This window comes from Sparus aurata, chromosome 20, assembly GCF_900880675.1.
Source record: "Sparus aurata chromosome 20, fSpaAur1.1, whole genome shotgun sequence".
Classification (NCBI taxonomy): Eukaryota; Metazoa; Chordata; class Actinopteri; order Spariformes; family Sparidae; genus Sparus; species Sparus aurata.
The window spans coordinates 10845451-10871140 of NC_044206.1; the positions used below are offsets into that span (position 1 = coordinate 10845451).

At 40.0% G+C, this 25690-nt stretch overlaps 3 protein-coding genes across 4 annotated transcripts; all 3 read left to right on the top strand.

Moving 5' to 3' along the window:
- Positions 1-1621: 1621 nt before the first annotated feature.
- On the top strand, positions 1622-4664 carry LOC115570671 (parvalbumin beta). Of its 2 annotated transcripts, none has more exons than XM_030399326.1 (5): positions 1622-1761; positions 2236-2305; positions 3521-3653; positions 4035-4144; positions 4238-4664. In XM_030399326.1, the coding sequence occupies exons 2-5, from the start codon at positions 2245-2247 to the stop codon at positions 4261-4263; spliced, it is 330 nt and encodes a 109-aa protein (XP_030255186.1). In that variant the 5' UTR covers positions 1622-1761; positions 2236-2244; the 3' UTR covers positions 4264-4664. The 2 variants fall into 2 exon arrangements, with proteins under 2 accessions (XP_030255186.1, XP_030255187.1); XM_030399327.1 differs by having other exon boundaries at positions 1694-1761; positions 2239-2305.
- Positions 4665-7454: 2790 nt separating this feature from the next.
- On the top strand, positions 7455-11903 carry pvalb9 (parvalbumin 9). Its single transcript, XM_030399547.1, has 5 exons — positions 7455-7656; positions 9148-9215; positions 9886-10018; positions 10305-10414; positions 11618-11903. The coding sequence occupies exons 2-5, from the start codon at positions 9155-9157 to the stop codon at positions 11641-11643; spliced, it is 330 nt and encodes a 109-aa protein (XP_030255407.1). The 5' UTR covers positions 7455-7656; positions 9148-9154; the 3' UTR covers positions 11644-11903.
- A 1055-nt stretch (positions 11904-12958) lies between these two features.
- On the top strand, positions 12959-25208 carry ccz1 (CCZ1 vacuolar protein trafficking and biogenesis associated). Its single transcript, XM_030400291.1, has 17 exons — positions 12959-13129; positions 15086-15161; positions 15273-15369; positions 15499-15596; positions 15856-15949; positions 16069-16149; positions 16241-16288; positions 16440-16523; positions 17120-17295; positions 18105-18186; positions 19593-19654; positions 21256-21367; positions 21674-21707; positions 21895-22012; positions 23327-23485; positions 24448-24575; positions 24664-25208. Exons 2-17 carry the CDS (start codon positions 15148-15150, stop codon positions 24717-24719), a joined length of 1443 nt encoding a protein of 480 aa, XP_030256151.1. The 5' UTR covers positions 12959-13129; positions 15086-15147; the 3' UTR covers positions 24720-25208.
- The last annotated feature ends 482 nt before the right edge of the window (positions 25209-25690 follow it).

The window sequence follows — 25690 nt, forward strand, 5'->3', positions numbered from 1 at the left end:
CACCTCCTCTTTGGCACTACAGGCTGTAGTGGGTTTTTAAAACATGTCGTCCTGTTTTTTTTTTGTGTGTTGCCTTTTTACAATTAACACCTTCTCACAAAGACTGGCTTTATATTCATACAAATGTATTACACTTTGCAGGAAGGGACATCCTAAATGATGCAGAAACATCAATAACACCAAAGTCCATGGACGCTATTTGTCAGTTAAAGGGGCATTTTATTGTTTTGGAGATGAAACTCAAACTCAGAATCTTAATATTTACAATATTAATGAGGTAATAAGACAAACTCAGACATATTTATTTTTTCCATAACTGAATAAACAGGAGGAAAATAAGGTCGAAGCTAGGAAGGTGGCAGGGTCCGCCAAATATAAACAAGTTAAAAAGGTATGAAAATGTGTTATCAGTTTGTTTATTCAGTCATGACAACAAAGAGAGCTTGATATTTTCGTTGGTTAAACATGAAAAAAATAGTCAACAAAGATCTTTATCTTCTGATTAATATTCTTCCCCAAAACTACATAATGCTCCTTTAAAATGATCAAATGGAATTGCTATGTTATTTTCGACGTTCAGCATGAGCAACATTAAAAAACACAAAGCGTAATCTCAAATATATTATTGAGTTTATATTTTTAATTCTCTTCAAATAAGCTTCATACAGCCTCAAATGTTGCCATTATACTGAGCCCAATGCAAGAACAGTGTAATATTAGTCAACACTGGAATGTCTGTTAGAACCTGCATCCACATTTTACATGTCTATTTTTCACCTTGGTGAAAACGTTGCCATAGCAGGCGATAATCAATCACAACAAGGAGACTTTTCTGACACTGGAATGCCAGGAAAGTCATAGCAGACATTTCACACGCGCCGATCGCGCACAGGCTCGTTTTCACCAAAACGGTTCTGTTCCGAGGGCACGTGTGGGGTCATTAATCATCACAGGTGATTGAGATGTAAAAGTGCAGGGAGTCTACGTAATCAGAAACCATAACATTGTATTTCATGTGTCATTTTTTTATTGAGGAAGTCTCACAATACTTCAGAAGACAAACTAATCTGCATTCAGGTGGCCATTTAAACTGACTTTTAATAGGACAGAATGGACAGGACATATTTTACAGACAACAAAGAGCTAAGTCTCTTTTAAAGGCAATAAAAACATGTACACTTCTCATGAGAAAGGTCTGGGATACAAAGTTTAACATACTGATATTACGGCACAGACTTTGAAATTAAGTCCATGACAACAAGGCAAAACAAGTCACAACTAAACAAGTCTGTCTGATGAGAGAATAAGTGTCTGTATTAACATAGACTACAGATACCTGCTTATCTGTCTGACAATCTGCAACACACGAAGTAAAAGTTTACCTCATTCTTCTCTCCGTGGTGCTCGGCACAGTCAAACAGATCAAAACTACATGGCCACAGAATACGTTTCACCCAAATCAGCAGCGTATATTATTAGCCCTATGCAATATCAAGCACTTTTGCATAGACCTACACTTAGCCTACCATTTAAGCATCTTCATTTATGTGCATATAAATAGAACAGCTCTGTCTAGTGGACACATTTTTTTGCCAGACTGCTTTGACTGCTTTGCACACAGTGTCTATTACATAGCCTATGCATCATATTTCGGGCCAGTGAAGGTATATAAGCTCGCAAGAGTGGCTGGAGGCTTTACTGCAGTGAGCAGAGTCATCCTGAGCGAATCCACTCTAACCTCTTTAGAGAAGAAACCCCAAGGTGAGTTTCACTGAGGAGCTGCAGACCTTTAAGCACCCTGAGTGCTTCGGGGCTTCGACTTCACGCAACGGGATACGAATCAAGGAGAGGGCCGCACAGGGCCACGCAGATTCTGAACATCAACAGCTCAGAGTTTGGCTTTGGACTTACTAAGGAACCAAATGGGGGAAAAAAATCTATTTGCCAACCAACCACAGCTGCAAAGGATATTTGATCTTTTGCCTTGGAGGGCTTGGTTTTGGAAAAATTGGACTACCTTTTCTGATCATTTGGGGCTACCAGAGAGGAATACTCACAGAGAGGAACTCTAAAACATATTGCATGGCATAATGAAAGTGACACGTAGCTCTTCAAACTTTAAATGCTGTATTGTCAAGTGAGAAAGCTTAACATGCTTAGATTCAAACTGCTTTATCCTGTCTGATTTACTACAGCTGAACTCATGAACTGACAACTTCCTCTTTTCTCCTCCAGCAGGTAAAAATGGCATTCGCTGGTCTTCTGAAGGAGGCTGACATCACTGCAGCCCTCGCGGCTTGCCAAGGTAAACCCCACCACAGGAATGACACACCATGCAGTATTACGATTTAGGAGAGCCTACATGGCGCTGCACATGCACACAATCATGCCATAGAGAAAGGATCTGGATTCTTAATTCTACTAATTTGTAGTTGGATATTTTGCTGCAGAATTCAGGGTCACATCTCAAATTGTGGTTCGAAGACATCCTTTGCATCTTTTCTGCATTTAATACTGCAGAAACATATTTTTTAACACATCTTGGTGGATCAATAGTGCAGCAAGCAAGCAGATATTCTATTACAGGTAGAAGTATCAGCATCAAAATGGACTAGAAGTACTAACAGTAATTTTTAGAATCATATTTTATATTTGATATCATGCATGATGCATCAAATGTGCAATATGTACGAATTGGCCACCTGTGAAATTCATACTCTAAACAACTAGGGGGCACATGTCACCAGAGAAACCACCAACTGCTGCCAATTTCAGCTGCAGTTAGCAAGGTAGAACAGTTAGCAGTGCAGCTAGCTCTTCTATTGGTTGAATCTGCCCGGACTGGGAGCTCAGAGCCCTGAGGGAGTGTTGATGTTGTTTACTAATTGGAACAAAGCAGCTAGGAGCTAGTCACTTAGCATGTCAATAATAATGTTAGTATTAGATATTATCATTATTATTATTATTATTATTATTATTATTATTATTATTATTATTATTATTATTATTTAATGTGTAAACTTACATAACAGTGAGTGTACTCATTTCAATCTCTTACAAATAATGCAAAGTGCCAAGTGTCACTTCCTAATGGCCAGCGGGGGGCGACTCCACTGGTTTCAAAAAGAAGTCAAATTATATGTAAGCTTATAAGAAAATGACCCTACTTCTCACTTGATTTATTCCCTTAGTGAAATTCTCCCATCAGTTTATGGAGTCAGTCGCTGGTTTCAAGCATTAAAAACAACATGATGTCCCATCAGCAAATGATGTTGCCATTTAGAGTACGATAGACGATAAAGCAGGGCATGCTTTTGTTCTCAGTCGGATCAGATCAGTGTCGTCCCCAGCTCCCCCCTTTAATCCAAGTATGGTCACTTCTGCCTTCAAAACAAAACAAAAATGAGGACAGCTGTAACACCAAACTCAAGGCTTCAAACCGGTAGTCTACAAGGTAATGGGTGACATCATGGGTTGTTTGCACTTGGTCTGACATATTCCCTCCTGTGTCTCCTCACAGCTGCCGACTCTTTCAAGCACAAGGATTTCTTCGCCAAGGTCGGCCTGGCTGGCAAGTCCGCAGATGACATCAAGAAGGCCTTCGCTGTCATTGACCAGGACAAGAGTGGCTTCATTGAGGAGGATGAGCTGAAGTGAGTGCCACCTCGAGATTTCACCGCTAAGCATCCGATAGGCCACCTGGCTACTCTATGCCAGCTCTCTCCTCTGGCGCTCGGCGACACTGAGCCGAGGAGAAAACAGAGCAGACTTAGCCTTCTTGAAATGTGGAGCTAAATTGAGTAAAGTTCATTCAGAAATACCAAATCACCCAGAACTAAACAAAACGAGACGACTAAAGTGAGGTTTTTGGAGATGTTCTGAAAGATAAACTCTTCAAAATCCTTGAATTCAGTGTGAAAGAAAATAAAATACACAGAGAAGAAATATACTTGATAAACAAATATTCACAGGTCTATTTCTGTACATATTATCTGTAATACCCACTCACCCTTCTCTGTGATCGTTCTCTCCAGGCTGTTCCTGCAGAACTTCTCTGCCTCTGCCAGAGCTCTGACCGACGGTGAGACCAAGACGTTCCTCAAGGCCGGTGACTCTGATGGTGACGGCAAGATCGGAGTTGATGGTGAGAAAACCACAATAACATCTTTGAGAAATTTGAGATCTTGAGATCTTGAAGTAACACTTAAAATTCTCCCATTCTTTGTCTCCCCCGCAGAGTTCGCTGCCATGATGAAGGCTTAAATGACTAAGCTGACCAACATCTTACTTCACAACTCTAAAGGAACAACTTGAGACAACTCTTCGTCTCCTCTTCCCTCTCACTTTTCTCTCTCTTCAACTCCACACCACTTTTATACACTTGACCTTCCACCCCCCCCCCCCCCCCCCCCCCGACCCCCCTACTCCGCGACCGCAAACAAACTGACCCCTCTTTCTGACTGTGCTCACCCCTTTGCTGTCTACGATGAATGTACCTGACTTAGTGTATGGCGTGGTTGACTTGTGTCTTTCTCTCTCTCTCTCTCTCTCACTTCTGTCGTCGTTTTACTATGTGAGTTTTGCTTACCGTGAGATCAAATGATGCACTTTTATGGGAAACGGACGGACGATGAGACAACAATAAAGGTTCTTTTTCAATAACACAAGTCTAACCCTTGTCTTCGATACGGCTTACGAAGAACAGTTTTGACAAAAAAGGTAGCAGACAGAAAGTCCAGTAATTGGTCTTGATGTCTAACACCTTCACTTCTACACCGAAGAGGGTGATTTACACAATGAATGACAGCATAGGAAACACATGAAAACTCGTGGATCAATCCACTAAACGTATTAGGAAAGTGATTAAAATCTTTCTCAAAATGCATTTTTCATCAAGCTCCTCATCCACTCATGCCAAATCATAACAGCAACCACAAGTGACAGTCGTGCTAAATGCTACACACTTGGCTAAAATGCTATTCCAATGTAAAAACAGCACAGGTGGAGAGAAGTCATAAAGTTAGCAAAGCGACCCAGTAGTGTGCATATTTACCTAAAGTTTGCGAACATTAGCTAGCATTAGCCACCATTACTAATTCATCATATCAAAGTCTGTTGCAAGTCTTGTTACACAGCAGCCATCTTGGCGACACCCCCCGGTGGACCCCTGTCTAAGTGAATGGGGAGCCATTACTTTACTTTCAATGCTCACTGGGACATAAAAACTGCTTGTAAAGAATCACTGGTCATATCTGATAAAAAAAATACAAAATGATGTTGGTGACTTTGTCCCATTATAAGGTTAAAAAAAACATTTTTACCTTACAGGGTGTGCCAATATCTTTAACGTTAGAGAACAGCTAACCTATAAGCAGAGAATTGACGTTAGCATTCAGACACTTCCTAGCTAAAATCACTGTTTTATAGTCTTACAAGATGCTTGATAGCAAAGGAAATAAATATATTGTAAAATATCAACGCACATCTTTGGCACATTTATTTAAGCCTGGTGGTGAAACGCACTGTATGTAATCAAACTGTGATGATGGCTGGTAAGCGATTCGCTTTACCTCGAAATGTGGCCTGATGTTCCTCCAGATTTTCGCTGTCCGTCTTCTTTTTATTTGCTGAACAATTGCCAAGTGGTAAATTGATGGCAGTTTGTCAGATTCCCTGTAAGATTTGCAACCCGGAACACAACAGCACAACATCCCACCCCGAGTGTGACGTCAGAGGAAAATGGCCGCCTTGCAAACATGGTCTCATTGGAGCACTTAAACAAATGTGATGTTTATGTTTATTGTAATGTGTTTGAATAACCTCACCTTCCTTTGTAATCCTGTGACATTATCATTTTCAATTGGTATTCGAATCCTGTCTGCAGCCACACCACATGAGTTGAAACTGTCTTGAATCTCAACTGCGTGCTCACATCAGTGCAACAACACGACTGGATGATATGTTTCCCGGTTCGGCTGCTATAAAGCACACAATTGGCTTTTGAGGGGAAGGGGCGGGCTGTGGGTCACACAACCACCACCCCTGGCGTGACAGACTTTTCTATTCAAAATGCATTAAGTGGTTGGTATCCTCTCTTTTAACATCTCTGGTCGCACCGGACCAGGTGGTAGCAACAAAGCCACTGGATGAAATGATTTGACTGATTTTGATTTTTTTTTCTTATTATGACTTTAACTTTTCTTTGTAAGAAAAGCTTTTCGAAACTTACATAGTGTGACTTTAAAAGTTGCATTTCTAACAATGTTGGAAATCCTATCCCCTTGTGGTGATGTGATATCTGGCACCAACACTCTCGCCTGCACCCAGCTCCTGTTCTATTATGCAGCTCTCTCCTCTTGTACAGTACATGTGGTGAGGCTTTCATTCCTCATACCCCAAAAGAAGATGGCCCTGAATTGATGGGAAGCAGCCACAAGGTGGCGCCTCTGATCTGTCAGTAGGTCACAGGGGGTTTTCAGCTGTCAGTTTTACATTACACACTTGGAAGCTTGGAAAATACACTAAAAGTGTCTTCACAGCTTCAGTTGAGTTCAGTTTTTTCAGTCCAACAAGTGGCTGTGAGCTCATGCCGTCACTCTCAAAGTGTTGGAGCGTCACCGCTGGTGAAACGTGGAGGAATAATGATATTTATTCCCCTGGTTCTCGTTACAAAAAGCATCCCTCCTGTCTCTGCTAATGCCATTAGTGCTGACTGGATTCACCAGAGACGCTGCTGTGTCAGAGGGTTTAGTGGGCCTCCCTCTGCAGACAACCAGCTCATCAGTTCAGAGTGGCCAGTTGTCATGGTGACAGGTGCAAACCCCCTTACAGAACTCTGAGGTGTGCACCTCAGCTCATCGACTTGTAGGAGGCCAGGTGTGAAAGATGAAAACCATCATAATGCACAGAACAGAGAAGTCCGCTCCTGCTGATTTTAAACGAACATCTTGGTGTTTCTGGTCTGCTGATCCTCACTTTTTTAATAAAATAACTTTCTAGTTTATTTTCCTTCACACTGCTCTCACTTCAGCTTGACTTACATCCATGTGAAAGTTCTCTCTCACCTTGTTGAGCAGTTTTCTAGGTAAAGACAGTGAGGTTTCGAGTCCTTATTCTTAAATAATTTAATAACATTGTTGAAAATAATGTCCCTTGGGGAATCATAAGATGATTTATGACCCACTGCTCCCTATAATCATCTGAATTTTGGGGAGATTATTCACTAAAACCCACGAGGGGGGAAAAGAGGCCTGATTGAATTTGAGATGTGTGTGTGTGTGTGTGTGTAAGCTTCCACGTGCACCTGCAGGGAGAGAGCGGGTTGGTGAAGGGGTGACGAAGGGCAGATGGGGAGAGGGGGGAAGTTGATTGGACAAAAATCGCAGTGATATGACAGCGAGGAAGAGGAGAGGGGGGGCGGGGCAGAGAGAGGAGAGAGCAGCGGATATAAACGGCGAAGGCTAATTGGCCAGGTGAGCAGGTGAGGAACACGAGAAGGAGGCGGCCGGCTGCGGGGAAAACTTGATCCTCGGACAGGTTGGAAACTCAAGCATCCGTCGGCGCATCCAGCTCGGCCTATATAAGACCGAGCCAACTGTGAGCGGACACCACAAAGCCTTATCTGCTTCTGACGGAGAGGAGACCGAGCCAACAGCGGTGAGTCCCACAGCTGCATGGGGAGAATACAGGTGTTTGGCCAGATGTGCAACTGTACCCTGCGCTGCGGGGAAGATGAGCTAGAAGTTGTGACCAAAGACTTATATTCTCTTTAATAAGGTTATTTTTTTTGTTTGTTTTTTTTTCAATTTTTAGAAAAGTTTTAGGCATATTTATCCTCAAAGCCTACAAATAGTAGTATTGCTCCAACCAGAGATGACAAACTGAGTGATGGATGACTTGATAAAATATATGTTTTTAAATCACTAACTGGATTGTTTTAAGATCACCAAACAATTATTCCTGTAATATTTTCCTATAAAGTTACAAACATAAGATAAAACATGATAATATTTGAACTCCTCAAGCGTTCAGGGACTGTAGTTCAATTATTGGGAAAGTCAGAAAGTGATGCATTTTCAAATTTTTGCACAAGTTGTGGCAGTTTATATCTGCTTCGAGGGCAGGGAAGAATTTTTCGACCTGTTAGGATGCCAGATTTATATCAGCACTACCAGATGTGGCTGACATTAGGGATATTCATCTCAGAAAACATGAGTTGCATGGTATTTGACTGAAAATTGTTGTACCAAGTAAAGACGATGATGTGATTTAAGTTGTAAGCGCTATGAAGTTTTAACAACTTAGAATTATTAGTTATAAGGGAATGGGTTGACTGGATTATAATTTTAAAGTAAGATCGCTTTGTCTGATTTTACAGTGTATTATTAGGCTATTGTCAGTTACAATGACCCTTTAAGAAATGGAAACAAAAAGTTTTTTGGGGTGGGGTGGCAAAATATTTTGTCCTTATCAAAATGTTGTATACTTGTAAATGACAGAACTTGAATACAGAAGAATTAAGTACTGTAGATAAGAAAATGTACACAGTATGATAACCAGCAAATTTTTAAAAACTGCTATAGCTCTGCAACCCTTGTGCTATGATCAAAATAGCTGGCATTTTCAAAGTTTTTTTTTTTTTTTTTAGCTGGTGGTGGTGGTCGTCCTGCACAGCTCAGCCAGCCCAATTAAGCAGTTCAAGGGCAGCAATTATCCTCAGTTATTAAGAGGCCACCGGGGGAAATATAACCAGGGAACCTAATGAATAAGGCATAGATCATAACATTACTATGAATGTATTAAATGTAGTGAAAACAAATCATGAAACAAATAGTATATCTTTTTTTATCAATTCCACTAATTCTTTCACCGACAGTTGAGCATATTTACCATTCATGACCGGAGTTTTGATGGGATCATAATATTAACCTAGATACATCGCCAAATGACAAAAGTTAATCCGGCATGACACAAAAAATGGACTAGGAGAATATCAAAAAGCCAGAATTAGGTGAAGAAAATGTGTGTGTCTGCGAGAGGACGAGTATATGTGTGTGTTTGTGTGTGTTTGTGTGTGTGTGTGTGTGTGTGTGTGTGTGTGTGTGTGTTCATGTGAATTATTCACAGAGCTTTTCTTTGACTCTGCAGGACCAACATGTCGCTCACCTCCATCCTTTCAGCTGAGGCCATTGAAAAAGCAGTCAAGGACTGTCAAGGTAGCGTCTCCACACACAAACACACACACCCACACATGCATGCACACACAGATACGCACACATGTTGGAACAAGTCCTGTCCTACAAATATTTAAACTACTCATTATCCATTTAAAACCCTCTAATACCTCCAACATCGCTCCATGACCTCAACACTAAGATCACAGGATCAATAGCTGTAACTTTACCTAACTACATGCCTAATTGTGATAAAATTGCACAGTAATCCTGATCAAAGAGTGCTAAATCGATCTGATCTGCACATAATCTGTGTTCCAGACGTTTCTAACACACTCTCTATACAAGGTGCATAATCTTCGCTATAGTTTTGTTGTTTCTAATATTGTACAGCGTCCTCTCCAGCTTTAACTGAATAGTGATGAAATCTGAATTTAGAAAGGTTTTCAATCATCTTGTCTGTTTTAGTGGAGGCATGTGTCGACTGGACTTAAAAGATAAAAAAAAACAGGGGCTGGAAAATCTCCCACCTGGACAGCAGCCACACACTGCTTTAATCCCCACATCAGCACCCAACCTGCTTAACCTCATGTGTCAGCTTCTGTCCCTTTTATTATTTATTTATTTATTTTTATCTATGGTTGTCTGCAACTGTGTGTGTGTGTGTGTGTGTGTGTGTGTGTGTGTGTATGTGTGTCATGTGTATTTCCAGCTCCGGACACATTCTGCTACAAAAAGTTCTTCCAGCTGTGTGGCCTGTCCTCGAAGTCGCCAAAGGAAATCAAAGATGTCTTCCAGATCCTCGATGAGGACAACAGCGGCTTCATCGAGGAGTCTGAGCTCAAGTGTGTGACGAAGAGATCGAATATTTTTTCACCTCAAATAACATCTTTTCATATAGAATTATCTGCAGAGCTTGTATTTTGTGTTTGTGTGTCTTTCAAAAAGATTTACTCGTACACAGTAGTAGTATTATGGGGGGAGGGCACCATTAAGCCATAGCATAATAATCCACTATGGGCAAAGTGTTATGATTACATTTGGTGTGTGTGTGTGTGTGTGTGTGTGTGTGTGCGTGTGTGTGTGCGTGTGTGTGTGTGTGTGTGTGCGTGTGTGTGTGGGTATGTACAGGTACTTCCTGCAGCGGTTCGTCCCCGGGGCACGAACACTGACTGAGGCAGAAACCAAGAGATTCATCTCAGCAGCTGATGATGACAGTGATGGCAGAATTGGAGCGGAGGGTCGGTATCTGATTTCTCAGATTGTATCTGTACAGAGTCATGATGTGGGCAGGATTGATCTCATTGGTTAGACTTAATTTCAGTGAGTGGAGTCAGACAAACACGATCTGAGTTAACAGAGAAGAGCCAGCTAACTTTATGCAGCTTGGAGGACTTTTGACATACCGAAGTGATGCGTTTAGCCATTGTTAGTCATTAACCTGTGAGCAACAATTAAGTGATTTGCTATCCTGCTTAAATACAGTATTATAGTCATGAATGATAACATTGATTTGCTATTAAAGCAACATTAGGTAGAAAACAGCAGCGCTGTGCACTGCCTCGGACTTCTTTACTCACAGTAACAGAGGGCCGACAATGAGGATGATAGGCATCCTTATTTATGCATAATCTCACCGACAAAATGTGAACGGGCATAAATTGACCAATGATTTCCATCAGTATTCTTATACATAATCGATTTAAGTACATATGCATCCATTACTGGCAGGCGGTGATTTATCATAATGTCTCGGCATTGATCTGATCCTCAATTTCAGATGCATTAAGACAAGTAACGTGGTCGATCCAAACAACTCAAAGAAGCAATAGCTTTAACATTTTTCAGCAGGGGATCGTTAAATTCAATCTACACGCTCAACTCAGAGGAATCACGAAATGTTCCTTCAGTGTTCAGTTCCTCAAATCAGTAACTGAGGATCTTTGTTCATCCATGTTGTTTCAGGTTTATCTGTGTAAAAACTATCTGCAGTGATACTAGAATGACCTCTTGATTAGTGTCCCAGTTTTGCCCACCGTCCAGTTGCCAGCAATATCTGAGCTCAGCTGTCTTACATAAGAGGACAAAGACTCAGATTGGAGTCTTTATTGTTATTGTGTAAAACAATGAAACAGTGAACCATCTGTCTGAGCTTCGTAGTGCAGAACATAGATAAAAGAGGTCATAAGATCGAATAATAAAATTGTTACTGAAGATTTGAATAGATACCAAAGCTAAAATGGTTATTAAGAATAGGGCAGGCATTCATTGGAATGTCAGGAAAAAGAATAACAACATAAACAAACATACATAGAAAAAAATAGTTATGAAAAGCACTTGGAAAATTCATAAAACATAATTTCTATTCTGTATCAATTTTATGTGATGGCTCTGCATGAAGTTAAAATGTCTCATGGCCATTCCAACATGTTTTCTTTCTCCAGAATTCCAGACTATGGTCCTGTCCTGAGTTTCACAGATGAAAAGAGCTCGAGTCTTCAGGTCCTCAGCCCTCTACCCAGCTCTGGGGTCATCTGATCCCAGCTTCCATTCCCAGTGGTTTATTTTGTTTTCTACTAAACTCTGTGTGCTCTCATTGTTTTTAAATGACCTTTTGTCCATTTAAAGACGATAAAACCTTTAATTTGTCTTTCCATTGTGTTCGTCCATGTTTTTGTTTCTGTGCACAACTCTGACAATTAATGAGATGAATAAACATGTGGAAACATAGATCCCCTCTCCATGGTTATCCTTTCTGATGACACGTTTGATGGGTAAACAAATGCTATAAAAAGCACATTATCTCTCAGCAAAAAATAAAAAAGATATTAGTCTTAATGATTGTGTGACAATGACACATGAATGTACGGTACAAATACCAGCTGATAGCTCAAGAGTATAAACCACATGAATGACAGGAGGACTAAAAGCATCAGCTGCTCTGTTGTTGTTTGTGGTGCTGGCTCGGGTGTGTGTGAGCTGACCAGTCAGAGCAGACTGGACAAAGAGACAGGGGCTAAAACAAAGCATTTCAGACAGAGCTGCAGCACTGGACAGAGTGAGAAAACTTGTGTGTTTTTTGGGCACTAAAGCATGTAAACCTATTCTAGTATGAACCCCAAAAAGGTCATGAACCTGAAAATGAGCATAATATGTCTCCTTCAGGTGAAGAGCTTCTTAAAATACATAATTTCCCACATCATGGATTTGCCACTTCACTAGAAACACAGGGGAATATGTTTGGAGATAAACCTGTGTGCAGACTGAAGTTGGTGACAGTGTATTTCATGACTACATGCAATGAACTGTTTATAGATCATACACTAAAATATTTCCAATTTAACAAATTGAATGAAGTATTTGTTTATTCAGGTTTTATTAAGATGTATATTTGTTTATAGAGAAAAGATGTAAGGCATAAAACTACAGGGATTAATGTGAAATAAATGTATGGTATAATCTAAACCAATTACTGAATGAGAGGATGAAAGAAAGAAATTACCTCCAAACGTAAGTACTAAACAATAGACGTCCTATTGTCATTGTCACTGCCTGGGATATAAAGACTTGATGTAATCAAATGCATGACCAAAGAAGTTCTTGGTTAATAATCCTCCTCCTAAAAACTCTTTGTAAATGAGAGAATCTAATTAAGTACACCTTAAGTCAAATGTTAATGCACGTGAACCCACATCTTTGCAGAATTTAAAAAATCATCAAGAAGTTATTCTACACAGCAGTTCTTGAGCCCTTGGACTAGGAACCTTAATTTGGCTTGACATCGATTGTGCCCGAGCAGTTGAACTCGTGACGCCGCGCTGTCAAATACAGGAAGTTAAGAATGTGAAGTATAATGCGGCATCTCCTCTCATTGATCTCATTTCCTCATTTTTTATTTTTGTTTACGCAACCTACAGCCACAAGTACCTGCCCGTGTTGGGTGTATGCTTTGTAAGGTGAGTGTTGCCGTCGTCTAACTCTGTTTTTCTCCGCCTGAATCTCTCCAAACACAACTCTACCGCTAGCAGAGCGAGCTAGCAAGCTAGTGGCTGCTGGATCTGGCTCACCGTCGGCTTGTTGATGTGCTCGGTAACAGTTAATATGAAGAAGTTGTACATGTTGAGTCAAAGAGCCACGGACGGCACCCTGTGTGCTCAACTCACAAAGTCATAATTTGCGAAAAAAAACAAAACAAACCAGCTCAATTAGCTTGTGTGTTGTGGTTTCTCTCAGGGGTTTTAGCCCAGTTTGCACAGACTTCACCGGCTTAACGACAGCAGACAACGTAGCGAAATGTACATTATCCTGTACACAGTGGTAGCGACACCATGCCTGGAGCAAACATACCTCTGATAGTACTGAAGTATAAAAACAAACAGATCGATCTTCTTACTGAATTTTTCAACGGCTGTTGACGTCCAAATTAAAACATTTATAGCCTCATTAAACCTGAACGTCACGGGGATGCTACCTGGCACTGTGGTTTGTTGTTGGTCCACCATGACATGAAAATATTGCTCATGTGTTATTGCATTGATGAATTCGAAGTTCTATATACTGATCATTTGTCCACCACTTTCTGCTGTATCAGTGAGTGTATATGAAACACTGATAAGGATCAGTACACCAAATAAGCGGGTAAATATGTGTAGATATTAGTTGTGTGCTTTTGTTTAATTTTGAGCACCTTCAATGGGATTATATTCCAGAATGATAATAAACTATTAAAAGGAAGAATTATAAAACACACCACTGTATGAAGTAGGGGTACACCGATTCCAGTGCCACAACCAGGCCTGTACTGTAAACAACACATTTACCATTTTTCCAAATTCTGATATGTCTGTACCTTGCTGCATGGAACTAATTTGTGTACTATTTTTGTGATGTAATAACTTAAGACCAGGGATTGCTTTGGCACTTAAAGCTATGTCAGTGGCCTGCCATGAATAAATAAATGCAACTGCCGTAAATCTTGACATTGACAAAGCAGCTGTGGGTCGGTCATGTCATTGGCAATACCTGATCCACAGAATAAGGTAAGTATTTGGTAGGGATGTACAATCCACATTTTTTTGTTTTTTTTTTCAGTTCTGATCCAGTTCCAATACCTGAATTTGAATATACAGAGTAGCGACCTGATACCAGTGTTTAAATCATAAGCTGTATGTCTCGCTGTGTGGATTGTGGTCATTCTTTTACATGTAAAGCAGGCTTGACTTAAACATTGGTCTCTTTACCTTGTAAAACAAAATGTAACAAATAAATACATAGCTATATATTCACTGAGTTGTTATTTTTCAATCAAAATATTAAATAAACGTGTGGTAACTTTGTAAAAATCTTCAAAATTAACACAAATTACAATTTAAGATATAAACATTTACAGAGTGCAGCTTTTGCACACCTCAGGGTCGACAGGTACGTAGGAGAAGAGCGAAGGCCAACAAAATCTCCCTCATAATCTGAAGAAGGTCTAAGTACCGAAATGTTGTTGTCAAGAAACTTAATCAGAAGTGGTCAGTGTGTGTGAGTCCTTTTCCTGAAGATATAAACATCAAAATTAAGTCACAAAGTCTTGCAAATTGAATCACAGCTCACACAAATAAGATTCAAAGTAAACAATCAAAATTATTCCAAATGTTTAGTGCAAACAAGCATATAAACAAGAACATAATATATAATTGAATAAAGAATCAGATTAGTGTATCCCACCTGTTATAGAACATACTGATCCAGCATATCAGATCAGTGCATCCCAAGTATAGATCCAACTTTGCCCTAATAAACATCAGCTATCAGCCGTCCTCAGTGTGTTTGTTTGTGCATGTTTAACCCTCCAGTTAGAGCTTAATGATTCTCTCTAGATCTGTCATGCTACAGTTGGTGATGTGCTTGTCCTCATTCTGCAGGCACACGGCATGCTAACCAAACTGCCTTTGGAACAAAGGAAATCCAGACACAAGTTACGCTAATGCTTATGATCAGGTAAAGCATACATGTTCGTGATGATGCAAGGCTGACATTGATAAAAGAAATCTAAAAGGTCTTTTTTATCTGGTTTGTGTTTCTTCATCTTTCTCTCTGTGTCTGTTACAGTCCCAGGATGGCCTCAGGAATGCAAGAGAAACAGTACACACCATCTCTGCTCAGTTTTTTCATTTACAACCCGACATTTGGACCCCGGGAAGGAGAGGTGAGGTTGATTCCAGATAAACACATAGTTAACAGTTTGATCAGCTGTTTTCTTTTTAACTCTGGTTATTAGGAAAACTTGCCAAACGTGTAATTGCAGTGCTAATTTAATGTTTTTGGTTTTCTTTAGGAAGAGAAGAAGATTTTGTTTTACCACCCAAGTGATGTGGAGAAGAATGAGAAGATTCGAAATGTTGGCCTTTGTGAAGCCATTGTACAGTTCACCAGGTAAAGAGTTCAGTGCTGTAGGCTTGGCATTCATTTATAAGTGTCCAATATGAGTTACGTGGCGCAGTTCTACAAGCTGTGTTAAAGCAAACAAGAAGGAGGGTGTCCTGTCTTTGAACTGGAAGTATAACAGAACAGGGAAATGTTGCAATAAGTGTTGATATAAACACTGATAAATATCCATTATCTGTGAAAGCAGAAAGGACAGGACTGAACATCTTTCTTATCACGGTCATGTCTTATGTCTTCTGTCTTCCAGGACGTTCTGTCCAACAAAACCAGCCAAGTCCCTGCACACACAGAAGAACCGGCAGTTTTTCTTCGAGCCCGAGGACAATTTCTGGATAGTCATGGTATTTTAAAAGCTTACGTGTACATCTCTTGTTTGTCTAGACCTTGTTGAATTTCTTTTGGATGTTCTTAGGCTTTCCTTGTCTAATCCTGCTGTTTGTATTTCAAATTCTTTCCTCAGGTGGTTCGAAACCCAATGATTGAGAAACCAAACAAAGATGGTAAACCTCCCACGGTAGAATATCAGGAAGAGGAAATACTTGTGAGTGCTGAGTGATGCGCAACATCTGTATTCCTTTAACTAAATCTTGTCAGTTTTAACTTGAGCTCACCATACCCTTTTGCCTCTGTAGGACACTGTTTATGGTGCAGTGGTGAGGCAGTGCTACAGTATGTACAAGGTGAGTGTTTACCCATTATATGTATTTTCGATATTGTCAGAACTCCTCCTCTTCTAAAAGCCATACAGTGATACCCCTACACTACCAGTTTAAGGTCTTTATGATACAAAAAGAATCATTTTGTAACAGTGATAATTTTTTTGTGCTTTAGCTCTTCAATGGCACATTTGGCAGAGCGGTGGAAGCCGGCGGAGTGGAGCTGCTCATTCAGAAGCTTGAGAAGTTCTTCTACAGGGTAAAAAGCTCTCCATTAAATCTTTGTGTCAAGGTCCGAGTTCACACCATTATATTTACTTTACATGCCTTTTTAAAAATTGGCTTTGAAAGCATGATTGATTATAGCCTGACAATGTGCACATAGATGTTTTACTAAAAAGTCACTAGACCCTGAAAATCAAGATCTCGCCCCCAGAGATGATACATACAGTGTTTCTGTCTTTACTAACTGTCTCCACTTCATGCCACAGTCAGCTTGCTGGAACGATAAACCCATATGCACAAGTATAAAAGATTCATTTCTAATTAGGGAATACCCTTCTTAAGTTAACACGGGCTTCCCTCTCCTCCATGTAACCCAAAGACTGGGACAAAGAGAGAGATGGCGGTGGTGTGCCTGTCAGAGGTTGAATGTCAGGATGATGCAAGCGTCTCCACACTGCATCAGTCAGAGTTTCTTATTCCTCTGTCTTTATTGCTCTGTAAGCAAGCACTTGTAGGCAGGTAAACTAACCCCTTTCACCTTCCCTTCTCCTGTGTCTCTGGGCTGTCTCCTGTTATTTCTTTGTGTGTGTGTGTGTGTGTGTGTGTGTGTGTCTATTCTGGGGGTTTCAGTATCTGCAGACTCTCCATCTTCAATCCTGCGACCTGCTGGACGTGTTTGGAGGCATCAGCTTCTTCCCACTGGACAAGATGACCTACCTTAAGATCCAGTCGTTCGTCAACAGAGTGGAGGAGAGCCTCAGTCTGATCAAATACACAGCCTTCCTGTATAACGACCAGCTCATCTGGTACAGACTTGTAAAACCTTTTTTTTAAATTGTGTTTTTTATTCCCCCCAGCTATTGATAATGATATTAAATTTTGGAGCCCTCTTGAACACAACACCTGAAGAAATGACACTTTTACCAACAAAATCAAACTTACTTAGGCATCTTGCAGAGCTCTTTACAAATCAAAACTTGTAACATCCTGAGTGTATGGATCCCCCACTTTTCCTATTTTTTTTACCGCTAATGCTTTTGCATGGATCCACTTTTGTCTTAGCTTACAAAAAATTAGTTCTGGGTTCTTGAACTCATTGGTAGTGCCTGCCACGAGTACACAGCAGTGTTTAGCCATGTTGTTTTGCTAGCAGACAGAAGTTGCTAGGAAACACCTTCACACAAAACAAAGTTAGTAAGGATGATTTGTAGGGTGGAACTTAATGGCAAACTATCTCTATCCTTGGTAAACAGAGGTGGGTCCCGTAATCCTCTTTGTGGTTTACATGCTCACTGAAATTTCACTTTCTCTCCCAACAGTGGCACGGTGTGTAAGCACGGAGGATTACGTGATTTCTAATGAAATTACTCGAGAGCATTGTGATCCTTCATTGTCAACTGTCAACAGACAAACAGAAGAGCTGTTTAATTATTGTCTAAGTTAGATAGCATTGCTCTTCATAGCAGCACAGTTTTAATCAATAAACAAAATGCCTCGCCCATGATGCAAATTCAACTGGAAGCACACTGGAAATAGTCAGCAGCCACACATTATTTGGTTTTTGGCAGGGTGCCTTGTAAAGGTTATAATTTTGTCCTTGCCGTTTTATCTACAGGAGCGGACTGGAACAAGACGACATGAGGATCCTCTACAAGTACCTGACCACTTCGCTGTTCCCCAGGCACTCCGAACCTGAGGTGAGGAGGTGGGAGTGCACATGGGGTTAAGATAAACCGGTGGTGATTGTATTGATCCGCCTTGCTGTCGGATTGAAAATGTGTGTGAAGCATCCACATTAAAAAAAAAGTGTTTAGCTTCTACAGAATCAGCTTTATTCGCCAAGCACATGTGCGCATACAAGTAATCTGTTTTTCTTTCACTCAATCAGTATATAGACATGCAGAATGAATACACCACAAATTCATTGGTTTTGCAGAAAGTCAGCTTCAGGTGGATTCACTGGAAATTATTCACTGTAATCATACATGTCATTAAAGTGAGAACTTCTATTTTGCCAGAAAATACACTTAATACCTTTCATTCAAAGTCTTAACTACATACAGTATATTGTGTGTTCTGGACAGATATAGTTGCAGAGTGTAAACAAACCCTGAGATGGTAATTCTAGTTTATGATGACAGCACCATCTTAGCACTGATAGTGTGTGCTCCCGATACTGCTCCTGCATGAATATGAAGAATGTAATGTGAGCTGATGCTTTTATTTTTTTATGTTTAATGATCCAGACAGTATGGGTATTCATTTGAGCCAACAATTTGAACTGCGCTTCTGTTGTCTTGTTGCACTCCTGTCAGTGTCAGTTGACTGTTTTGCATGTCGTAATGATGTGACGTAACAATTAGAGAGTAGAGATTAGTAGAGTAAATATTATTATTTTGTACACTATTACTATTATTTTAATAAACATCAATATATCTGCAGGCAAGCCAGCTATTTTGTCCACTTCTTTAAGTCTATTTAGCTAAGTAGCTAATTGGATTTGAACAAAGATAGCATTATTTGATGTTAAATTCCAGTCCAAGTGCAACTGCAATAAGATTGGTTAAGAAGAAATGACAAGGCAAACACAAGCACATTTATAATACATTCGAATGACAGGGTGAACATTACATCAGAACAGATTCATAACAAGTCAGAGGTCACAGTCAGGCGGCACCTCCAGATGAGGAAGGAACGAGACAAAGTAAAGCTGACAGACAGACAAAGTAAAGCTGACAGACAAATGTCAGGTGATAAACGACAGGAGATGATTATGTCATAGCGAGTACAGTTCAAAGACAAATGTGTTGCCACATGTTCGGGTAACAGGCAGTGGCACAAATGGGACCTCATACTGTCTGACTTATAAACATTCTTCTTCATCAGGGAGGAGCTTATTATTTGGAGCACACACTATTAGTGCTAAGATGGCCGTGTAAGAAAAAATTAATACATGCAGTGGTTTCCAGTGACATCATTTTGGCACAAATGAAGCCTCGTCAGTCAGAAATTACAAGACAGCTGTCCTGAATACGAGCTGAGAATATTGCTTGCAAAGCTTTGTTGAACATTTTTTCACTAACCCAGTCGTTTCTCCTCTTAGCTGGCTGGCAGGGACTCTCCTCTGAGGCCAGAGGTCGCAGGGAATCTCTTGCACTATGGGAGGTAAGTCCCCGATCACATGTATCTGTATCTTTATCTGTGTTTCTCTACAGAGGGTCCCATAAAAGCAAGAGTGGCATTTTCTTGAGGTGTCTGTCAGTGGAATAATGTGTCTTGAATGTACAAGTTGTCCAGCATTAAACATCGAGGCATACTGTTTACATCCTAGTGCATGTGTCTGCACCAGCGTTGTGTGGTCTCGACCCACTGACAGTAATGAGCTTTGCTTGCAGTCAACCAAATTATTTAAGGAGGCAACTCCCTTGGCTAGCACTTTGTATTTAAATAAGAGAGCAGAGGGTAGAGTTTCACTGCACGCCTCAGGGAAAGAAAATAAAATCTACTTTCTATTCAGTTTCGGTGTACATATGTAACCAGAGACAGTTTACTCAAGCGTTTTCCGTCTGGAAAAAACTTGTGTGTGAACGCTGCATCAAGTCATTTGTCCCTGAAGGTGAAGTAGAGCTGCTGAAGCAGCCCAAGGCTGACTCCTGGTGACCTATAAGTATAAGCTCAGATTGGATGTCACTCGAGAATATAAAGAATATTAAATGAAGGACAGCAAAATTGTTAGAACTAGGTTGAAGTAAAATAGGCTACAGATGCACTTGGAGAGAGTGGGAGAAACACATGTAACACAAAGACAGGCCTCAGTGCTCAGCGTTTATAATATGTGGCATCCTTGGAGTCACGTGTATAAACAGTATAACAGTGAATCCTTTGTTCATATTGGATCTGTCATAAAGGGGTAAGTGGTGAAGAGGAATTCATCTTTTAGTTCTTTTATCATCAGTATGAAATGGTTTGGTTCAGTCTTTTCAACACTTTTGTCCAAGATATCTTGACAACCACTGGCTGTGTTGCTGTGTATTTGGTACAAATATTCAGGAAAGATGATGATTCATACCCGTTTTGGTAACCCGCTGACCTTACATCTAGTGCCACCATCAGGCCAAACCTTCCCCCATGAGCAACACTTAAATATGGTCTCATGACGGCATAAAAAAAAAAACCAGACAAATCCTCACTTCCAATGCTTTTGCTGTAGATGTACAGGATCCCCTTTGAATGAATATAGAGCAGAATTGTCAATTAATCGAATGACCAAAAAATTAGTTGGCAAAAATGATCATTTTTTGATTATTTAAAGCAAAATTATGTCACTTTTAACATTATGTTAAAATAACAGCTTTAAAATCATGTTGGGTGAATAGTGTCTCTGTCTTAGCCAGTATCACTTGTTTCTGCACTATGTAACATCGGTAAGAGGATCACAGCGTTACATGCCTGGAAACTTCAATATACAAGTTTTTAACCCATAATATTGTTCTGACACAATGAGTTTTGTTTGGAGTTAGCACCTACATTATGTCTGACTATTTGTTACAGACCCGGTAATAGCACAGGATACCAATTTCTGCATAATGTTGCCATAAGAAATTCATTTACGCAAAAATGTAATGGTTCCAGTTTCAGTCTTGGTTCCAAATGGTAATATGTGATGACATATTAGTCATCCTAATTTTGTTTTGTAAATAGTCTCTCAGGTAGGCTAGCAGTTTTTACTTTTTGGAATATTCATGCTCTCCTCTTGTTTTCTCCAGGTTTCTTACAGGACCTACCAATCTTAAAGACCCTGAGGCCAAATTCAGATTTCCAAAAATATTTGTCAGCGCAGAAGATGGCTATGAGGAGCTGCACCTGATTGTTTATAAGGTAGAGTAATCATGATCTGCTATAATTGTGACTGTCCATAAAGGAGTTTTTTTTTAATGTATTAAAATAAGGGGGGGGAGTTGTTATTCATTTTCATAATCTGTGACTGGGGGATTTGTTTATGAACAGCAGATTTAGGATGAAAAATTCCACTGCTCTACCAAACGATATGGATTTTTTGGGATTAGACAGCTGAATTTTAAAATGATGAAGTTTGCCCATGATGTTTATCATCACGTTAATGTAATCTCTAACCTGTGTGACCTTGATTCAGCACTTAACCTGCACCCATCTGCTCTTTTCCAGGCAATGAGCGCTGCAGCGTGTTTTATGATCAGTGGTAAGTGTGCACCCAGTCACCCACCTGCCTACTGAAATAAAAGGAGTAACTTTCATTTCCCATTTCCTGGTTAATTTATTTTGGTGCTGTCTAGTATTTTAGCCATTTTACTGTTCATATAAAACTAAAATGTCCCTTTTTGTCTTCAGATGTCCCATAATGTCTGTCTCCTCCGTCTCTTTTCTAGCCTCTGTGGAGCTGACGAGGGACTTCTGTGAACAGCTGGACAGCTTGGTGGGCCCTCAGCTCACTTTGTTGGCATCAGACATCTGTGAACAGTTCACCATTAACCGCAGGATATCAGGGTCAGTTGACAGCTTGATTAGCAATATTTCTAAATTTGCTACCAACAATTTAATTACGGCAACAACTCATGCCTATATTCATTATGAAATTCTTTCCCCCTCATTAAGCAGTAAAGGTGAAATATATGGCAACAAAGCCCAATTATTTACTGTTTAAAAACAATTTGTTATGCATTTTACTAGTTTACTCGTTACTCAGAACAATCGATGACATCACCGTGGGTGTTTGGGATGTGATGGGCAATTTTAAATTATTCAGTTTGACTAAATTATCAGTGCATTCATTCAAAGAAGAAAATGTTGCTTGCAGCCCTACTGTAGACTTATTTGTTCATCAGTCATTTGTGTAAGTGCTGCATCATGCATAGTAAAAAACTGTTTCCAGAACATTACCAGAATTAGAGAGAATGTTGCATACGGGCACAAGATGATTTTAATGAAATGCAGTCCCATGATTAGCCATGTTGTTGTCATCAGTTTGTATTAACTGTGCCAGGCTGCCAGCGTCAGATGAGACTCTAATACCACTGGATATCGTCAGGGCACTACTTAGGGGTAACTCAAGCAGAGTAGCTGTAAAGACTGGCATCCTGGCCCGCTCTCCTTTAACCCCAGCAGTTAGCTTCAGATTCGTGCGCGCCTGTAATCCAAGACTGGACTCCCTGGCCCGGGCAATTTGATGGGCTCCTTTTTTAATCACCCAAGTGAAGAATCCACTGAATAAATGATGGCGTTCCAAATTCGTCAGTTGGCGTTCAGGCGTGTGTCCTGATTTGGCCTGTTGGAACTGTAAATAATTAGACGAAGCACAGATAAAATCAGTTGTACGGCCTGTTTGAATACCTACACGCGCTCTTCCAGAGATGCTATTACAGTGCTGTTGTCAGGTAAGCTGTGGTAATAACTGTATCCTCAGTTGACCTCAACATGGGTGGACAATGGATTGGGCTTAATTAAAATGCACAAGTGGCTTTTTGGTGGATGTTATCATCCAAAGTGATTTGGCCCTCCTGTATCATCAATTAATAATGTGTGTTTACTGAATGGCTTGCCACAGAGACACCTGAACTCTTTGACTGGACATCGTTAATCTCCTACTGATGTAAACAAGGGCTATAGTGGTAAAACAAATTAGCAAGATATGTCTTCCCTCCATATCGGCTCAAAATAAAAGCTGAGGGCAGCACTTCTAACAACCAAACGGTGTCACCTTGAAAATGAAGAAGCCCCTTTCAAAAAGACGCACATCATAGACTGGGCCTTGTTTTTCACAAGCAGGGGGTCACACAGCTTTAACATTTTGTGTCCATTCAGGCCTGAGAAGGAGCCGCAGTTTAAGTTCATCTACTTCAACCACATGAACCTGGCGGAGAAGAGCACCATCCACATGAGGAAGACTGCCAGTGTTTGCCTCACCTCTGTCCACCCCGACCTCATGAAGATCCTGGGAGACATCAACTGTGACTTCGCCAGGTAAGGCAGGGAAAGGCTGTAGCCCGTGTTTATCTCAAAGGCCTCCACACATTTGGTCAAGAGTTTTTCCTAAATATATCACATTATTTTCAGGCCTTATTGCTCCCAGCCGTAGCAGGTCGATATCCTTTAACACAAACCTTCAGGAATAACTCTTGTGTACGATGAGAAAAACGACACATCAATAGCAAAGCCAAGTATCCTTGATACTGAGCATTCCTCTCTCTCCCAAAAAGGCTGAACTTGTAGAATATGTGGGCGTGCTGATACACATTCCTTGCAGCGTCAATACTGGGTCCCATCTAATTTGTTCGATTTCTGCTGAGGGGTTTTAAACAACCAAATCAAAAATGTATTACAAAAATCCCTCCACATCAATGATTAAGTGGAGCTACACTGAGTTTCCTGGAGAAATTTAGCGTCACCAGGGATTTTCATCCAATTCTCCCTCTCCCAACTCTGCCTGACATGATTTGTTGAACCAACTGTGTCATTTTCATAGATAATGTGATGTCTGCGGGAATTTTGTAAACTCACTCAGTTTAGATGCAGTCATGAGACTGTAGTCATGTGAAAGTCCTGTTTCCAGACTGTGGGACATGAAATGGCATCGACATTCATGGCTTTTACGCTTTTATCAATATCAGTTCCTCTTTTTGCCAAGATGTTGTACAGATGTTTGTTCCTTGTCAGCATACTTAAAACATAAATACTGTTATCTGTGCAATTTATATATTTAAATGTAGGTAATTTCTGGTGGATTTCTGTTGTGTTTTAGGGAGCAATGCATTCACTTCTAACTCAGCCCTTGAGAAATATTGAATTATAGGACTTTTTTGTTATATGTGAGGTCTTTGAGTAGCTAAATACATCATCTTGGAAGCACAGTTCCCCTCAGATACAAAGAACCTGCTGTAAATGTGTTACAGTTTCCTTCACTTGACTTTATATTTGTCTCCCAGGGTGGATGAAGATGAAGAAATCATCGTGAAAGCTATGACAGATTACTGGGTAGTTGGTAAGAAGTCAGACCAGAGAGAGCTGTACGTGATCCTGAATCAGAAGAACGCCAATCTGATCGAAGTAAACGGTAAGTCTCCACCAATTGGCAAAGACTAAATCTCTGTCAGTCATCAGTACTTCAACCTTAATGCCCTTTTCTCTTTTCTCCCCTATAGAGGAAGTCAAGAGGCTTTGTGCAACTCAATTCAACAACATTTTCTTCTTGGACTGATGCAGTAGACTGGCAGAGACTGTTCCACCACACTAAAACCTGTCAGCGTTGCAGGGTATCATGACAGGATCGTTGTAATGCAATAATTGCATTGTAAAATAAGAAAAAAATAAAAAGCTCTCTCACTAAGTTTTTATTTTATTTTATTTAACCTATAAAAATTGTAATTTTCTCTTGTAATTACATGTAAATCCAGATTTTTACTGTACATGTACTTTATTTTCTGTCTTGCTTTGTACATACTCGTAGGGTTTTGTTAACTGGACATATTGATTTGTTTTCAAATTCCAACTTGTTCATGTTTTTTTTTTTGATTGACCACATCATGACAGTGTCTCAAATTAATTTAAAAACTGACATGCACAGAACAGTTTACCCCAGGTTCGTTTGATGATCAGTGATAGTTTTAAAATAAGATGTCATTATGTCAAAACTATTGTGGTTTGTAAACAACTACGCTAACTTTCAATAAATTAAGAAGTCATTTTGTGTAGTGTAATTTTTCTACTTGTTGTTGAAGATGCACACTGAGCGGATGTTTTCCTTCCTTCCAAATAACAGCATCTTGTTTATCTGAATAATATTGGGCCCATTTTCAGATCACAAGAATAAACTTTGATTTTAGGAGATTACACGTTTACTGTTTCAGGGAAGTGACACACATTACATATACACATAAGCATATTTTTTAGAAGAATTGTTAAAGAGAACTAATTGGTCTGTATAAGCAGGCTGCAAGATGAATATATACATATATATTCATAGTGAGATATATCGAGGAAAGCGCCTGTATTAATATTGTATATCGAATGAAAAACGTGACAAAACACGACTTACAGTAAAATGATAAAGTTGCACTTCACACTCCAGACCAACAGATGGCGTGAAATCACGCAGTTATCGCCATCGAAAACACCTGAAGAAGAACAATAACAACCAATCAGAGCACGCCGTTCCTTTCTGGTTTGCAG

Bases quoted from the DNA above. Each gene is read 5' to 3' on its own strand.
- LOC115570671 (XM_030399326.1), top strand. From the start codon at position 2,245: ATGGCATTCGCTGGTCTTCTGAAGGAGGCTGACATCACTGCAGCCCTC. The intron at 2,306-3,520 runs GTAAACCCCACC...GTCTCCTCACAG, and splicing joins AGCCCTCGCGGCTTGCCAAG to CTGCCGACTCTTTCAAGCAC. The intron at 3,654-4,034 runs GTGAGTGCCACC...CGTTCTCTCCAG, and splicing joins ATTGAGGAGGATGAGCTGAA to GCTGTTCCTGCAGAACTTCT.
- pvalb9 (XM_030399547.1), top strand. From the start codon at position 9,155: ATGTCGCTCACCTCCATCCTTTCAGCTGAGGCCATTGAAAAAGCAGTC. The intron at 9,216-9,885 runs GTAGCGTCTCCA...GTGTATTTCCAG, and splicing joins AGCAGTCAAGGACTGTCAAG to CTCCGGACACATTCTGCTAC. The intron at 10,019-10,304 runs GTGTGTGACGAA...GGGTATGTACAG, and splicing joins ATCGAGGAGTCTGAGCTCAA to GTACTTCCTGCAGCGGTTCG.
- ccz1 (XM_030400291.1), top strand. The intron at 15,597-15,855 runs GTAAAGAGTTCA...TCTGTCTTCCAG, and splicing joins GCCATTGTACAGTTCACCAG to GACGTTCTGTCCAACAAAAC. The intron at 19,655-21,255 runs GTAAGTCCCCGA...TGTTTTCTCCAG, and splicing joins AATCTCTTGCACTATGGGAG to GTTTCTTACAGGACCTACCA.